The 17,589-nt window shown below is 49.6% G+C and overlaps 1 protein-coding gene across 2 annotated transcripts; it reads right to left on the minus strand.

The window, feature by feature from the left end:
• Positions 1–99: 99 nt before the first annotated feature.
• Positions 100–17,433, minus strand: COPG1 (COPI coat complex subunit gamma 1). Of its 2 annotated transcripts, none has more exons than XM_065749855.1 (24): positions 17,378–17,433; positions 15,423–15,475; positions 14,615–14,695; positions 13,831–13,902; positions 12,951–13,030; positions 12,433–12,508; positions 12,223–12,315; positions 11,047–11,133; positions 10,749–10,906; positions 10,018–10,151; positions 9,591–9,658; positions 9,005–9,193; positions 8,440–8,535; positions 6,848–7,091; positions 6,405–6,480; positions 6,106–6,209; positions 5,894–6,019; positions 5,411–5,479; positions 4,910–5,052; positions 3,818–3,989; positions 2,731–2,828; positions 1,258–1,396; positions 453–551; positions 100–233 (listed from the first exon to the last, which is right to left on the minus strand). In XM_065749855.1, exons 1-24 carry the CDS (start codon positions 17,403–17,405, stop codon positions 103–105), a joined length of 2,616 nt encoding a protein of 871 aa, XP_065605927.1. In that variant the 5' UTR covers positions 17,406–17,433; the 3' UTR covers positions 100–102. The 2 variants fall into 2 exon arrangements, with proteins under 2 accessions (XP_065605927.1, XP_065605926.1); XM_065749854.1 differs by lacking the exon at positions 17,378–17,433 and adding an exon at positions 16,522–16,631.
• Between the last annotated feature and the right edge of the window lie 156 nt (positions 17,434–17,589).

Consider the following 17,589-nt stretch of genomic DNA (forward strand, 5'->3'; position numbering starts at 1 on the left):
CGGCCGTTTCGGCAAATGGGAGCTACAAAACAGCGCCGGTGAACGGAGGAGTCCCCGATCCCGCGTCCCCGCGGCGTGGAAGGGGACGCAGGAGCCCCGCGCTCAGCCCACGGAGGCCATGATGACGTCCACGGGGAGCTCCTCCGCGCTGCGGGCCGTCACCTGCATCGTCACCGTGTCGGTCAGCAGCAGGCGAGCACGCAGCAGCACGTCGTGGCCGCCCCGGAACACACCTGCACGGGGAAGGAGGCAGCGGGTCAGGCTGAGATCCACCGCGACCCCTGCAATATGAAGGACCCCCACGCATCCCTTTGCTCTTAGCACCGTGCTTTATCCCCTCCGCTCCTCCCTGATGGAGGCAGCAAGGGCCACCCAGCTGAGCCTGAGCTCAGCCCGGGTCCGACTCCCACCCCAGGCTCCGACTTTCGGCTCCGGGCAGCCCTGCAGCTCACCTGCCAGGTACAGCGTGTGCGAGTTCTTGTTATCCGGCACTTTATCCGAGCGCTCGCAGGGCTGCATCCCCAGGAACTTGATGATGTTACTCACTGCCTCTGTAAGAAAAGCAGGCTCTGCATCACGGGTGCCCTGACCAGGACACACAGAGTGATGACAGCCCTCCTTTGCACGTTAAGGTTCGCGTCCCTTGTCCCGAGGGGCACATGTGAGCACTGTGCTTTAGAAAGCCAAAATGACAATGAGCTGGGCACTAGCAACGCACAGAGGAGAGAAAAAAAAGCCACCAGCACACTGCAGCTCTGTTATGTGATGCAGCCCAGGTGCCAGCACAGCAACAGCATGAGTCAGGCAGCTGGAGAGTGCTGCTAGTGTCATCAAAACACCACGTTCTGATAGGCCTCTCAGCAACCATAAACAGGGTCTTCAACACGTGCTGAAAGGCAAGAGGGCTTGCACCTCGAGCCTGCCCTCCAACCTCACGTCTTCTCCTTGCATCTGTTGAGTCTCCGAGGTCAGAGCACCTCCTCCTTTCACAGAAGGAAAGTGGGAGCTGAAGTACAGCCTGTTTGGGAGGGCAGAGCTTCCCCCAATCCAGCCTGGTCTCCATAGGGTCCAGAATACTCAATTCTTAGCCCAAGTTTCAACAAACTTGCTTTCACATTAACCCAAGGTCTTTGTGTAACAGCTGTGGTGAAATGACTTGTGGAGGGTTTTGTCCTGTCTGCCTTTCCTGCCTTTGACCAAGGGAGAGAAATGTTAAGAAAGAAAGGTTAACCCCTACTGGGTTCAGCACCCCCTTACCTTCAAGGGTTTTAATTGCAGATAAAGTAAAGGTTTCTTCCTTTTCATACTCCTCGCCCACTTCATCCCAGGCAGCTCCAAAGTTTGGCTTCAGAACTCGCTGGATGTGATCAGCCACTGTCACCTCGAGATCTTCGAGCTGGTGGCAAGAAGAGGTCCGAATGAAACACGGTCGTTACTTACCTTGCTCCCTCCAGGGTGAGCTTTAGTGAGATCGGGTGGACCCAGGAGACTTCCCTCCTTCTGCTCAGGAATACATCACAGCAAGCTCTGTCCCTTCTAGCTTGCTGAAGCAAAGGACAATGGGTTGAGCAGCTGCTTGTCCTGGGAAGCCGAGCTATGCCACTTGCAGGGCTTACAGAGCAGGTTCCCAAGCTGAGCACAGCCCTCACCCTGACAAAGACCCGAGTGCTGGGCAAGCAGCCAGAGCAGTGGACAGGACAAAACAGTAGCTGCTGGTGCTCACGCTGTTGTACCATCTGCTTCCCTGGAATGCACACAAGCTTGTATCTTGCCTCTCTGGCCTCTCGTTTTGTAGGCTGGTAAAGCACCCTGAGACACTGTCAGATCCCTGCTATCACATGAGGCTGCGTGCCAGGACAGCTGAACTGCTGCTGTGACTGCATCTGTGCAAGGAACAACGGGGTCGGTCCCTCCGGAGCACAAATCTAAGAGCAGTCAGTGCCAGAAGTGTCCTGACACCAACCTGCAATCGCTGCAGGAAACAACCTCTTGATCTGGATGAAACAGATGGAAGTGTTTGTTTCAGTATCACTCGGATGCCCTGGTGCCTGGTGGGAAGCAGGCAGAGGGGTCAGCCTTGCACATTCCCTTGGAAAAATCCCTCTCCACCCCTTCTTGGGAGGACACCGTGTCCTCAGTGACTCACTGTGCAGCAGCTCCCCTAATGAGATTCACAACAGTGACAGGCAACACAGAGAAAGCAGCTTTTGAAGCTAATGGGACTGAATTCATGTCACAACATCCCTTCATCTTTGGAGGGAAAGCAGCACCCTCCACAAGGCAGTTCCAGTTTCTGACCAAGCATGAGCTTAGCTTCTTCATGTGGTGAAACAGCCAGGAGAAAAGATTTCACAGCACCAGCGCTTTCATCAATCTCAGTGCTAAGGAGGTAATGCCAGAGGAAGAGCAAGGATGGCAGCCTTCCTGTATCAGGCAGGGCACAGCCAACCAAGCCCAGAGGACACACCATTGCTTCCCAAAACACAGATATCCTGCATATAAATATCCAGGGGTCCGCCTGGAGAGCAGCAGGAAGATGCTCCCAACGAGACAAACAAGCTCTCCAAACGCACATCCTGCACCTTGGGACGGGCACCACAGAGGAGGCAAGACCCCCTTCTCCTTGTGAATCTGCAGCAGTGTCAGTGCTCACATCATAGCTCACACAGCAAGTTACTGGGTACAGATCACAGCGTCCCTCAGTGGCGTGGCACATGCCCAGCTCCTTACCACGTACTCATCCTCGTAACCCTCGTCGTCTGTCTCACCCGTGTTCGGATCACAGTCCTTGACAGTGAATTTCATCATGCAGCTGAATGTGCAGGCCACTGCAGCAGGGGAGGCAAAGGCAAAGCTCACATCACCACCACATCCACACTCCTCTGCAGGGGAACGGGGCTAGGAAACTTGGGGCAGGTGGGTTCTCCCCCTCCCAGTCAGCAGCACGGGCCCAGCACGTGACCTAGAAAGTGTGCTGACAGCTTCTCTCTCTCAAGGACAAAGTATTTGTAATGCTACAGCCAGCAAGCAGTGATAAATACAGACTCCTGATGGCTGCACTGTAATCTTCAGATCAAGTCCTGTTGCTCATGAATATCGAGTTGTGTTGGGAATACAGACTAAGCACACCCCATCAACCCCTCGTGAAGGAGGTGAGACCCTTATCTAGGGATCAGGTCGTGCACCCTGGAAATGAAAGCACCTTGCACTGCAGCACAGCAGATGATGAATACCACTCAGCTGGGAGAGGAAGCAGTGACTCATCTCTGAAGGTAGGCACTGCTGCATGAAGGGCTGCAACACACAGGTGAGCAGCCTCAGAACAAAGCAGGGTGATCAGAGCACAGGGTTGAGCCTGGCTTATGTTCCAGACAGCAACAAGGGGATGCCCTGTTCAAACAGGCACAGATATGGCACTGGCCATTCATCTGAAATACTCCCTGAGTACTCACAGTGTCTGTGCACTCATAGCACGTCACAGCCAGGCAGACAACTGCTCGCCTCCCCATATGCTAACACAAAGAAGAGGCAGGCTAAAGGACACGCCAGGGTGCAATGAACACAGCTCAGCAGAGATCTGAATGCTCAGCTGCCAGTTCCCACAGCCCAACTCAACAATGCTTTAGCACAAGGGAACGAGGAGGAGAAGGGGGGCTGGACAGCCCTCAAGCAAGGAGAAGTCATGCTTGGCATCAGTCAGGGATGCACCCACACATAAGTCTATAAATATCTGCAAGGTAGAATGCCTGTGGGCGTGAGCAATACGGTATGCTTAATTTGGGGGAATAACAGGGAAAACAGAGCACAAACTGTTTACCTGCTGTTGGATCCTCTTCAGACAGTGCCACCAGAGTGTAGCAGGTGCCTGGCTGGTTGTACACCAGGCTTTTGGCAGGTATGTAGCCAATGACCTCATACCCCTCTGTTGGCTCCATCTGCACAGTGACATTCTCCAGGATCTGATCATTCAGGGTGTTGGTACAGTCAAACTAAGCAGGGAAAGGGAGAACAAAGACAGCTTGAAGCTCTCAGCTATAGATGTAACAGCAGATTCACTTCACGCATCGTGGGAGCACGGTGTTAACTTGTGAAGTGCCTGTGTCTCAGCAGGGAGTCTGGCTATCACAGGGTTTGTGCTTCCATTTAGTCTCAGAGAAACTGGCATTCGAATGTTTTAGGGGGGAAGCTAAAAACTTTCAGGGGACTCCAGTGCTCCAGCAATTTACTTCTATATTATTAGACATTTTTTCTTTGAACTGGCTGCAGTGAACTTCATACAGTTGTTTCTGGCAAGTGGACAACAGAAACACAGATGAACTCCTCTGGGGACTGCGTGAGCAGTTCTGAGCTTCTGAGAAAGAGGCTGGCTGCAAACAAAACGCTGCTGCTCATAAGATAGCACAAGACTTGCTTGAACTCCCTGAGGCCCTGGTAAAGAGACTGGCACACTGACAACTCCCATGCAGCAGGGAGGTGACACAGCCAAGGCCGAGACTCACAAAAATAAGCACCTAAAACAAAGTGCAGCCGATTGAGAACTCTCTCCCATCCTGTCAGGTCACATTTTCAGCCTCCCAGATACGGCAGGCTTCACTCGTCTGCATTCAAAGCATGTGCCTGGGGATCCTGAGGAAACAACACAGCTCCCCTTGCCAGCTCCTCCATGAGAACAGCCCCACCTAGTGCCTATCTCATTGTCATTTTGGCTGCACGCACATGCATTGTTCAGTCAAAACCACATGCACAATGATTTATTTATTTTTCCCTGAGGCTCTGCTGCCCTGGGTGAGAAACTAAGGACCCACTGCGAGCTCTGAACGCAGATATCCTTGAGCTGTTTCTTCCCAGAGAAGTTTTTACTGGTCAGGAGCTTATTTTCCAATCCTCCTCTGGCACCACGGCTACTCACCTGGAACACCATGTGGCTGACAAATGTGTGCTTGGTGCAACGAACCACATACTCTGTTTCCAGCTCTGTTAGGGCGACAGGCTCTGGGGAGGACTTGAAGAGTGGGCCCAGTGCCCGGAACTCTGGGATCGCTCCCAGTTGCTCTGAAACAGAGGATGCAGAAACAATTGCTTTCCCCAGCCACAGAAAAATGTTAACTTCCTCAGAGCCATCAGTTAAACAGCTGGAAGCTGCTGCAGCACACAGTCATCCATCAAGCATCACAGCATTTACTGGGAACTTCTAAAATTCAAGGCAGACTCAACTTCCTTTAACCCATGAGTGTCCCCTGCCCACACCTACTGCAAGCATCCCCACATCCCAAGAGCAAACAGCTGAGTTGGATGCCCACGTTACTCTTTGAGGGGAGAAGGGGAAAAACTCGAGGGGACAGGCAGGCTCAGCTAGAAGAGGCTAACAGTTCTCACATACAGGTGTAAGAGAGGCCTCACACCAGTTTACCTTGGAATATTTCTTGCCGTGTTGCTGCCACCTTCTCTGGCTGTTTGGCTACAGCAACAGGGACATTTTCTGCAAGGGGAAAAGAAACAAACAATGAAAACAATCAAATACAACCAAGAATAGTAACTAAGTCAGAAAACAGATCAATGTCTGGAGGAGGACTTGACTAAGTAAAGAAGGAGAGCTCATTTCTCATCTTGCTATAAAGCAGACACCCGTTTTTAGCTTCCTAAATACCTCTGGTAATCCTCATTGAAGCTACTGCAATTCCAACTATTACTATTATTAGCAGTTGGACTAAAGTGCAACACTAACGTGGGAGTAACAAGATTTGCTGGCCTTAGTCTTGACAGAAGATAGAATCCCACAAAATTTGAAGAGGATGGATCCCAGCGATTCCCAGCAAGGCCAATACAGATCCAGGGCTGGATCTGCTAGGGAGCATCAGCAGTTCAGATCAGCATTCAGCACAGTGATTCTCACCTGCCCGTTGCTCGACGACGGGAGCTGTTGCCAAAGGAACAGACTTCAAATCAAAGGGCTTTTCAGAGGGCTCCAGAGTATATTGATGCAGAGCCCTCTCCAGGCCAGGGATGGACACTGTTAAACCTGGGGACAGAAGAAACAAGCCCCTAAAACCACAGCTAACACCATCTCTTTGTCACATATTAAACAAGGAGGGCTTTCTGTAATACCATTCAGGATGTAGCCAGCATTGAGGGCTTTCTGCTTTTGCTCCAGAACATTCAGGTAGAACGTGGCTCTGTCTCTCACCTCGTTGTCATCATCCATCACGCACCTAAGAAAGGAGAAAGCTTGCTTCAGCACAAGGCAGCAGAGCCCACGTGAATCAACCCAGGTTAATAAATTATAAAACATCAAATATATTAGAATATATTATGTAATAATTAAGATTAATTATAACTACAACTCAGCATCCTCACTCAGCCCAGGATCTCCAAAGAACCTGTCTGTAATGTTGAGTGACACACACCTTTTCAATAACACCAAGATACTGGGTAACATCTCCTCATTCTGGGCTCCAAATTTGGCCAGGGCACTCACAGCACCTGTAACACAAGCCATAAAAAAAATAATTCGGATACAAAGAAATCACCTGCAGCTTCCTCCATCCCCTGGCTGTGTTCAAATGGCACAAGAGAAGCTCTAGACCTAGCCTACAGCATTACTCTAACTAGAGAGAAGCAGATGTATTAGTGAAGTGCCCAGAAGACCTCTTCTGTCTGATTCCATGGATCATTTCCATTTCTCAGCTGCAGGCCAGCTCTTTCATCAGTACTACTGCAGGATCTTTGCTGTATAAAAAAATATCCACTCAGGACTACAGGAAATCACAATCCACAAAAGCAGAGGTGTTCATGCACTGTATTTCCTTGACAGTCTATCAAAGAGCAGCTTTCCAGGTGTGTGCCTTACCTGCCCGGACTTCCTCGTGCTCCAGGACAACCCTGTTGTAGATGAAGCGGATGTATTTGGAGGGGTTATTGGTTTTAGGCCCTTCTTGGCCCAAGAGGTGGAGGATACGTGTAGCCAGCACAGTGAACTCGCAGTCCTCAATGAATTCACAGAGGTGAGACAGGCCTGTTTCTTTGCTCTCCGAGTTTTCCTCAATGATGCTGATGATGCAGTCCACAATGGCTCGCTTGTATTCAAAGCCACCCTATGGAGCAAAGGGAACTGCTCAGCTGGAAAGCTCAAAGCACGTCAGACATTGTGAATTAGCCAGGCAGGAAAGAATTTCCTTTGAAAAGGTCACTCACTCCCCATGCTTTAAATCTGTGCTTGAAAGGAGAAGGGCAGTAACGCTGCCCCACCTCTTTTGACCCTCTTTATTCCCAGAGGACCAGCTAATACTCAGCCTCTCTTGCCAGCATCCCTCAGAACAGCTGTAGTCAAAGAAAAAAAAAAACAAACCAAATCCTAGAGAAACAGAATCCATCAGCCCAAAGGGTTTACAGCTCCTTTAAAATCCTCTGCTGCCAGAATTAGTGCACAAAAAACAGCCATGTGGGAGGAGAAAAAAACATAAAAATCAGCCTTCTCTTTAGCACCAGACATCTGAGGATGAATCACAGGAGAAGTGTATTAAGGATCGTATCTGCCACAGCAGGGCCCAGCAAATGGCCCTATTAGTGTGGGAAGACAGGCAATCAATACCTCCCCAGGCACACCCCACAACCTGACGTGCCATTAACGCTCAGTTATCTTCAGACATTATTTACTAGTGTGCTCAATACACACCACAGGATTAAACTGCACATTATCCTCTGCCAATTACATGCACAGTTCTGTGCATTTGAAGGACCTTTCTGTAGCTACTTGGGATTAAAGACACCCGTTAAACAGAATGGTTTGAACTAGAAAACCACATTCATAACAATGCCATCCACCCACAGAAAATCTGGGAACACAGAACGGTCCATTTTTCACAGGAATAAAATGAGGGCCTTTGGTTTGTTCCCAAACAAGAGGTTGTAAATGGCAGGTAATGTCAGAGCAAGCAGTGATGCCAGCTGTGTAGCAGGCACATTAGCTCATTTAGAAACAAACCTCTGCTCCAGAAAGCTGCCTGTCTGCAACTGTCAGACTGAATGCAGTGAATGGTTATAGGTACTCGTGAACCCTTCACTGCAACAGCACAGAGAACAGAACAAAAGCAGTCCTGTGTCATCAGTAAGTTGCTACTTAACCTTTCTGTACAGGACAAACCTTCTTGGAATTTGCTGCCCAAGTATAAAAGGAAGCTGGTTCAAATGTGAAACATCTATGGTCTGCCAGTAGATCTGCTGCTGCCTGCATTTTTTGCTTTGTTAGTAAAGCTCAGATTCTCACAGAATTACCGTGCAGTCCTGCAATTCATATGCACTGCTGAAGTAAAATTACTAATATGCATACAGTTATACAATTTGGGACAGACAGAAGCTTTGCTTTGTGCTATTACATACTCGGGGTCCCCAGGTCTCTGACAATACAAGAAAGAACAAAAACCAGTTGTGCTGCAAACCCACCTCTTCCCGAAGCATAGTGAAGAGAAAGTTCATGAGGACAGCGTGTTTGCGAGGGTACTTCTGACACAGTGCATTGATGGCTTGCACTACTACAACCTGGAGGAAAAAGGGGCAAGTCAAAAGGAGGATGGTCTCATTGGGCAGGAAAAGAAACAGCTGAACTGTGTTGATTTGGTGGTGGTCTCTGGCCTGGGAAGCTATGATTTTGCCTTTACTTATCCAACAAACAGAGTTCCAGGAGGATACTAACCTAGAAATTAGAGGAAACTGACCATTTATGCTCTGGTCAGTCCCTAGCAAAAACCCATGCTTGCTGGGTTCAGGAAAGAGAGACCTGCTAATCAAAAGGCTTCTCCCTAGAAGAGAGCACGTGACACTGGAGCTGAGTACTATATGACTGAGGCCTGACAGCCTGACAAGATCAGATTCTCTCTTGTAAAAACAATACAGCCCAGCCACTGGAAAGAGCTTAATCCAAGCTTTCAGAGTACACACACAGACATAGACAAAGACCAAGGGGTTTCTTCTGGAATCTGCTTCTTCCCCACCCTTCCCACCTCCTTACTTTGAATTCATCAGAGATTTCTGACATGAAAGAGGAGATCTGTTTCATGAGTCGGTCGATGCTGCTCTCACTGCCAGTTTTCAGCAACGTGGTGATGGCCAGCGTGGCTATGCTGCGGTTGGAGTCTGTCACAAGGTTCTCCAGGTCTAGGTTACAGGCAGTCACAGCAGATGGGTGCTTCATGGCCACCTACAGAAGAAGATAAAAAATGGAGAAACTATTGCAGTGGAAAAGCTACTGTAGTTTTTGCGAACTGATCCTTTTCAAAGACCACTCTATAAGCTCTCACTCCTTCACACTGAAATAAATGCTACAGATTGTACACGAGGGACATCTTAGGGAAACTATTCAGCCAAGGTTTAAGGAAGAAGCTCTTCCTGCAGAATCACATCTACTGCTGGAAGAGAATTTTTCTTCTGTAAAGTGTTCTTTTTATTCCTCTTGTAAGCAAAGAAATACAAAGCTATAGCCCAAGCTGGATGTTATTCACACAAAACCACCACTCAGACTGGCCCTTCTCTCTTCTCAAGATTGCATCTCTCAGAGCAAGAGAAACTATTACAGCTCCCAGGAAACCAGTTCCTACCTTGTTGAGGGTACGGACAGCTGCGTATCTCAGTGCTGCCTTTGGGGAACTGCAAAACAGCTGCAAAACTGCAAGGCAGGAAAACCAACAAAAGCAGATGTTTAGGCAATCCATTATTGAAGAGTACTTCCTACCTATAGCACGACATTCAGTGAAGAGACACGTGCAAGCATAAAACAGCTAGAAGCATGCTTAACAAGCAACTGGCTTTACCAGGCTCTTTCCTCCCTACTGCTCCCTTTTGCCACATCTCTACTGACAGCCACAGCTCCCACCCATCTCCCTCTCAACAGCAGCACAAAGCAAGAGGAGAACAGCACCAATACAAGCCCAGAACTACACAAGGTCCTTGTTTCTCAGGGTAACCAGCAGGCACAATCATGTAGGCCTTTAACTCCCTCACCATTGCCATGAGCATCACATTTACCTGAGACAGCTGGTGCCAGCTCCTTGGCAGTGCAGTTGGGAAGGTTAACAATGGCAGAAGCAGCTTCGTAGACCACCATCTCATGTTTGTTTCTTAGGCAGCTCTCGATGAAATCAAACAGGGGGCTATCACGGCTAAGGGACAAAAAAAAACCAACCAAGAACAAATGAAAACAAAGCAGAAACGAAGAGTCCAGCAGCAGAATGGGACAGGTCCATTGCTTGTGGAAAGGTCACAGCAGCCATAAATCCACTGTCCTCAGATTCTGCAGGGGTCATTACGGTGTACTTGCAGCATGCTCAGCTCTCTTCTGAGCTGACACGCTCTGCCTTACAGACTAACCTTCCTCAGCTCTTACACAATGCTCAACATACACATCACTCCTCTCTCAGGAAGCCAAAGCACACAGGTGCTAGCCAAGTAGGAGACAGAGAAAATGAAACAGTATCCTGATAAAGAACAGCTACACAAAACTAGAAAGAAAAACAACACAGTATTTCACGTTCAAGCACCTACACAGACAAGACTTGCAGAAGCAATTCCCTAACAACATGAAAGCATCCTGTTATTTTCTCTGCTGCCTTTTAACTAGCAATTAAGGGGTTAGAAGTTGCACACTGCTCTTCAAAGAACAGAAATAACTGCTCTAATCAGATGACAAGCAATCCCGCAGGAGGAGACCAAGGCAAGACCTGAGGAAATGCTTCCCACAGGGAAAGGAGCCTCCTCACCTGCCTGCCTCCTCTTCCAGCAGCTTGCTGGCTATTCGGATCATCAGGCAGTAAGCAAATGGTGACTTGAGGCCATGGCGTGTGAACTTGCTGAGCATCTTGTTGACTGCCAGGCGATCATTCTTCCGTATGTGGTAGAGCAAGCCCAGGGCATGATACTGTTCAGGGAAACGAAACCACATCGAGCTCTTTACACTTTTATCCCCTCTGTGGCCTGGTGCGTCCAGCTGAGCACCAGCAGTTTGCTCCACTCCCAGCTGCTGCCTGCAGTTCCCCACGTTGCCATTGGGCTTCCTACCTGTACCATGATATTGTCACTGGAAGCTGCCTCCTGAGCCTCGTTCACCCAGCGTTTTACCACGTCAAAACTGGTCTTCAGCAGGTGCTGGTGGAGACAAAACCACAAAGAAGCCATGAGAGAAGCTCTGGGAATCGCTGCCTGTATTAAGAAGAAACAAGTCTTCCTCACGAGGGCACTGGAAAAGAGCTGAGGACGGCGATGCAGAGAGCTGGCCCTGTCAAATGGGGCCTCAAGAGGCTGAGCACCTCCCACAGAGTCCTCACTGCACAAAGGTGGGAATAGCAACAGTGACAGCCTACCCTGCAGAAACTCTGCTGGCCCGTTGATCAATACTGGCAAGCAGTGGACAAAGGAAACAGTTTGATGAGAAATGATGCCATGGTTCAAGTTTGACTGTGCCAGGTATTACACAAACATGCAAATCCCTTCGTTCTTGTCTGCAGAGCTTACAATCTCCAAACAAGAATTCAACAGATCAAAGCTTCTCAGGCTACTTTTAGTGCTCTTATTGACGGGAAGAACATACACGCTACCGTGAGTGTTGGATCACCAGCATCTCTGCCACAGTGCCTAACGAATACCATCACACCACTGGATACTGACCTACGTCCTACCTCAAATCACTGCTAAATCTGTAAGGCTGGTATTTCATGGCATGCCCAGGAAACACAAGCATCAGAGACATTTGCACCCCTAAGCTGGTCATTTATTCTCTCAAAGATGCGTTCAGCCACAAATCCACTTAAGAAACTGATCCAAAATCCTAAGATTTTTGGATCCTTAAGATCCAAAATCCCTCCTGTGACTGCTGTACTGCTTTTACCAAGTGCAGTGTGGGCAGCCCTTGGACAAGCTTCCTTCCTCTGCACTAGCACATCTTGGCCCTGACAGCGCCCTCACCCAGACAGCTCCAAGCACTTCAGACACTGAGAAAGGATGTGCTGCTACCCAATGGTGCACTAAGCCTTCAGAATTAAATTACTTCGAAACAAACTGAGTTCCAATCACATTACACAAAACAAACGTACTGTTCCTTTCCCTCCTCCTCCTCTCTCCTTTCTCATGCTTCCTCTACCAAAGGACAGCTCCAAGATGACACTCCCAAGATGTCCAGTCTCATCACAGCCTCCCAGCTGGACCATTTGTCAGGCTCACCCCACAGGGCACACCTACCAAGGAGGACACCAGAGCAGAGCTGGACACGCTTGGCACTTTGTCAACAATGGCCTGCTTCATGTAGCGTTCGATGGCCTGTAGCATGGTACTCTGCAGGGAGAAGGAAACAACAGCTGATAGGGAAAACCTGTCAGGAGAGTGAAAGAGGAGATGCAAGGGGAGGGGGTGAATGGCCTAGGGCTGCCCCAAAAGAAAAGCTGCACTTACATCAGTGATTTGATAGAGTGCTCTCACAGCAGGTCCTCGGTAATTGTCATCCTTCCCAGTCATGTCTTTGGTTAAGCTGGTAGGAAACAGGAAGCCCTCAGTACTGCACCCTTGAGCCAGCAGCTCCTAGGTGCATGCACAGAGCCCACAGAGCAGCAGGAAGACAGGAGAACAACTGAAAGTCAAGCAGGAAAGTGCAGATCTCAAGCAAGTTCCACCAGAGTGGGAAGGCAGGAGGAGATCTGCTTGCAACAGGGGAAAATATGTCAGCACTGCCACATCTTGTAACCAAAAGTGACAATTCAAACACTCAAGAGCACGGGATATGGGCACACAGCACGTTTCAAATGCATCACTAGGAGCTCAGTGTCTGTATTTGAATCGCCTCTTCTAAAGGAGGAGATTTTTTCTTACCACAAACGTTCCCAGCCTTCACAGTGCTCAGAGACTAGAGATATCTCTAAGAGGAGTATTGAAAAATGCATGAATGTAATGACAGCAGCACCAAAATGACTGACCTGCTAGTAACTATGATTACATCTTCAGCAATAGAAGACATCTTCTTGATAGTCAGGTAACACATCCTGCGAAGAGTTGGCTAACAAGGAAAGAGGAAAGACAGACATCAGCAGAGAGGGTCTCGGGTAGGAAGGGATCTCCATTTTTTCTGCTTCCATGACTAGATCGTGAAGAACAACTACGTGGTACTCTCCATGGTGCCCAAATGTAAAAAAAAAATGGTATTCACTAACAAAGCAGCCCTTCCTCTTCTAAATCCCTCAACCTTAGGATGAAGCCACAGGGCTACAAGATTTAGCTAGACCTACAGTTACATCTTTTACCTGTCGTTCACGTGAACAAGGCAAAAATCTTAAAATCAGGAGCTGAGGGCAACCCGTTGCCCCAAGAGCAAGGAAAAAAGGCAATTTGCATCCCTGAGCCTGAGGATTTCTAAGTTCATCTCACAATTTCAATACTTTGTAGTATGTGAGACAATCAGTGATACAGTGGTAATACCTCTGTGGGTAGGGGCTAATTCCCGGCCTCCTCCAGGTAACAGTTGCTAACTCTCAGCAGGAAGCAGGATCTCTTAATACTGGGCACAAAGCATAGCATACCTGATTACATACTTGACCCATGCCTAGCACCATCTCAAGAGTTAAGACAGCAGTTTAGAGGAGAACCTATGCTTCAGGAACAAAGAATGCTTAAGTTAAGCTGCTACAAGAGCAAGGCAACAAAGCTGACCTGTCTCTAAACATTCATCCTACTCTTCCCTCTTAGATCAGTAGTACCAGGCAGGCTGAGTGCATAAAACCACATCTGGAGGCTGAAAAAGACACTGCTGACAACTCACCTCACTAGATAAATACAGCAGAAAATAATGAACAGACTTACATCATTGGACTGAAACAGCCTTGTCATGGCAAAGAAGGCTTCAGTAGCTTCCATGACACCAAGGTACTCCCCCTAGTTTGAAAAGAAGGAAGGAAATCCCAGTTACCACAAGCAGATCTGGGCCTGCTGCAGGTGCAAGGTTCAGTCTCACATACAAGGAGAACAGGCATAGTGTGGTTGGAAGGAAGACAGATCTCCTTCAGCGTACTCAGAGTAAAATCCTGCCTGACAAAGCCCCCAGCCATAGCTGAATTTTGCTTACTTGTCAATGCAGATGACAGCATGATTTATCAGGTTACAAAAAAAAAAATGACTTGTGACAAGACAGCTTCTTTACAGGTGCAAAACAGATTGCCTCTCCATGGCTTGTGTAAGAAAAGCTTCTGCTATACTCCCTATAAGCATCACAGCTAGTCAGAGCCAGCTACAGCCACTGTACATGATGATGCAGAGAGGCCCTGGAGCATGGAAACCTCATGACACAGGTAAATTCCTTTACAGAGCCAATCCTTATTGCACATGGCTTCAGAAACCCAAGGGCCTGAACTGACAACCATCCTTGGCATCGAAGAGCTGTAGACTTACAGCTTCTAAGTAATAATAAATCATGGACATCAATCTCTTCATATTTAGCTGCTTCTATCCTCTCTATCCACAGAACGTCTTTAACACTAAGAATGCAAGCAGAAGCTTAACAGCACAAAAACTGTTCTGATTATTTATTTTTTAATCAGAAAAAAAATAACAATCAAAGGAACGTATCAGCTTATTTTCTCTGCCTTACCTGGTTTATGAGGTACAGAATCTTGGTGAGGATGTGAGCACATTTTCGTGGGTTTATAGGAGTCTCATTAAACACACGTGCCTGGAAACAAATCACAGACAAGGATGTCGACATCAGTACCCCCTAATAAACACTGGCCTGATATAAATGACAAATTGCTGATGAGATATGGCAAAATACACTTAATGACTCTGGATCAGATTTCCATCAAATCCTGCTAAACAAGGCCCCATTGTAAGCAGCTGGTTCTATAGTGTCATCCCGAGATTGCAAATCCAAGCACAATGAAAGTTTGAGGGTTAAATCCTCCTCACGCTTCCACCCACACAAGTTTGGATCACGTGCTAGCTAAAACACTACCCTCCTGACAGATGCCAGCTAGCTCTGCGAGGCTCACGGGAGCCAGCACCATCCACCGTATGGCAAGCAAACAGATAACACTGAAATAACAGGGTCTGGGGGCTGAGAAGTTTGTCTGATGCCAAACAAAAAGGATTTCTTTTTTTGTGCTTCAGAGTAAAATCAGAGTCTACTCAATAACCACACACAGCCTGCTCACTGGCTTTGAAATCTCCAGGCACGGGGTGTTCAAAGCTAATTTCCCAACTTCCTTGTTTTAGGATGAGCTTTCCCATATAGTTGCTCCTTGTCATTTACAGCCTTTTCATTACAGAGATCATTTCAACCCTCCCCCTTCTTCACTCCAGCAAAAAAACAAGCACTAGTGGGAGTACTGTCCTGTACTTTAGGTGCTACTTTTGTAGGACCACAACAAAGCCCTAAAAAAGGACAGCCTTGAAGGATATACCTCTTGCAAGACTGCACTCTTCTCCAGATGCTGGAATGGGTTGGAACCCCCACCTGCAAAACAAAGATAACGGAAGTCTTTACAGGGATTCTGCTACAGGAAAGCAGCTCTCAAAACACACCTACAGTTTAAAGGTAAGCCCAGCACTTATTGGGTTGCTTTCTCATGAACACCACACAATCAGTGCTCCTCTTTTTAAGCAGTATTAATGGGATAATTCCCCAGCAGTTAGGGAAGGCAGAGCAGACAGGACATCCTTTGATTTATCACCCCCCCCCCCCTCATGGAGTAACTTGCCATGAGTCTGATCAGCTGTAAAGTAGGGAGCCCCAGGGTCCTACTTCCAGCCCCAGGGCTGAGATGTTGCTGACAGCTGGAGCATCAGTAAGACACTCTGAGGAACAAAGCTCAGAGTCACAGACACAAAGAGAGCGCTTGCCAGGCTGGAGAGTCAGGAGCGCTTTATCCCTTCATTATAAAGCAAACAGGAATCCACCAGTAAATATTCTTTGGCTCGATCACTAATTAAGAGAACAAGACAGCAAATGAGAGAGTCTGGACACAGAATAACATTCATTGTTCCTCTTACTAGAATAGATTATATTAAACAATGAACGACTCACTAATTAAGGATGAAATAATCTGAGAGAAAAGCATCGTTATTCTGCATTCTCTCTATTAGCTTGCCTCCTTCTAAGCATCTCTGAGCCACACATCTCAAAAGCTGTCGGTTATTGATAAGCAGGCTGTAATTAGTACCGATGCTCAGCCTGGCTCTGGGACAAACAACCTTTTCCAGTGCTGCTCCAACACTTGACAAGCCTGAGCTCTAGGACTGGCCCAGTGCAAGCTGCCCTGCCCCAGAAGCATTGCACACTACTGCCCGGAGCCTCTGCAACAACGGGCAAAGCTATGTGCACCCTGACTCATTTCAGGATCAGTGCCTCCCGCTGGCTCAGGCTGTTCAAGTCCAGCAGGTGGCTGAGCAAACGCTGGCGGCACTGGGAAGAGAAGAAAACACGGGGAAAAAGCGTTCCTGGCCTAAATATTGGGCGCCTCCCCACCCCGAGCCCTCCCCTCACCGCCCGCCGCCCCTCACCCGACTCCTCGTCCTTCTTGTCGAATTTCTTCAGCATGGCGGCACCGCCGACGGCTGCGAGAGGCCCTTCCGTGAGCCGAACCGAACCGAGCCCTGCCCGCCCCGCCGCCGCCGCCGCCGCCGCCCGCCCCTTCCTGCCAGCCTGTCACCGCCGCCGCCGCACTGCGCATGCGCAGGTCGACCCGCCGTGACGTAACTGCCGGCTGCGCCGCCGCAGCGAGCGCGGGAGGGGCGGGGCTCAGGGTGGTGGGCGGGGCGTCTGGCGGTGATTGACAGGTGGAGGGGAGAAGGGCGAGGTGTGATTGGCGGAGGGGATGGGGCGGGACTCCGGGGGGCTTCGAGGTGGGTGATGGGGGCGGGGCGCGTGGTGGGGGCGGCCGGTTCAGGGTACGGCGGGGAGCGGCTTGGGGTTGGGGGTGCCAGCGGGAAGGGGTCACCAGGGACGGGAGACAGCCGAGACCACGGGACTCAGGGACCGGGGGGAGGCGACGGGACCGGGGGATACTCGGGAGCTGGTGGCACTTGGGGTGTGCTGAGTGGAACAGCGAGGGGGACACCCGAGGGACCGGCGGCAGCACGGGACAACGTGGCACCCGGCAGCAGGGTCACCGGCAGGGGACACCGGCAGGGACGACACAGCAGCGGGGATGGGGCCGAACCCCTCCCGATGTCCCCGTGTCACCGAGCTGTCTGCCCACGTCCCCATGGCAGTGTGACCTTCCCCCCACCCCTCACCCCGCTCAGCCCAGCACGGCAGCGCCCGGCTTGCACCCCCTGCTCCTTTCCCCACCCCCAGAATACCATCCCTGCAGCGGGGTCGCCCTGGCACCTCCACCCCAACAGCGTGCTTGCTCACCCTGCACCAGGAGCTCCTCGAAGAGCATGGCCGCGTCCAACCCTGCCCCTGCACCCCCACCTCTGCCCTTTGCACGGGGCGGCCGCATGCTGCCCGCTCGGCGCTTATCTTGGGGCGCTGGGTGGCACCGCACGCAGCACATGCACAGCACTCATAGGTCTGGATGGGCTTTATGGTGTACAGAGCATCTCGACAGAGGGAACGTGGAAAAC

This window comes from Cyrtonyx montezumae, unplaced genomic scaffold (assembly GCF_038088225.1).
Source record: "Cyrtonyx montezumae isolate F1298 unplaced genomic scaffold, pur_monq_1.0 scaffold_6, whole genome shotgun sequence".
Lineage (NCBI taxonomy): Eukaryota > Metazoa > Chordata > Aves > Galliformes > Odontophoridae > Cyrtonyx > Cyrtonyx montezumae.

Coding starts and splice junctions, on each gene's coding strand:
- COPG1 (XM_065749854.1), bottom strand. CDS start 16,558: ATGCTGAAGAAATTCGACAAGAAGGACGAGGAGTCGG. Junction 7,092..8,439: donor TCACTATGCTTCGGGAAGAG/GTGGGTTTGCAG, acceptor TTTGCTCCATAG/GGTGGCTTTGAATACAAGCG. Junction 6,481..6,847: donor GCACGAGGAAGTCCGGGCAG/GTAAGGCACACA, acceptor CTTGTGTTACAG/GTGCTGTGAGTGCCCTGGCC.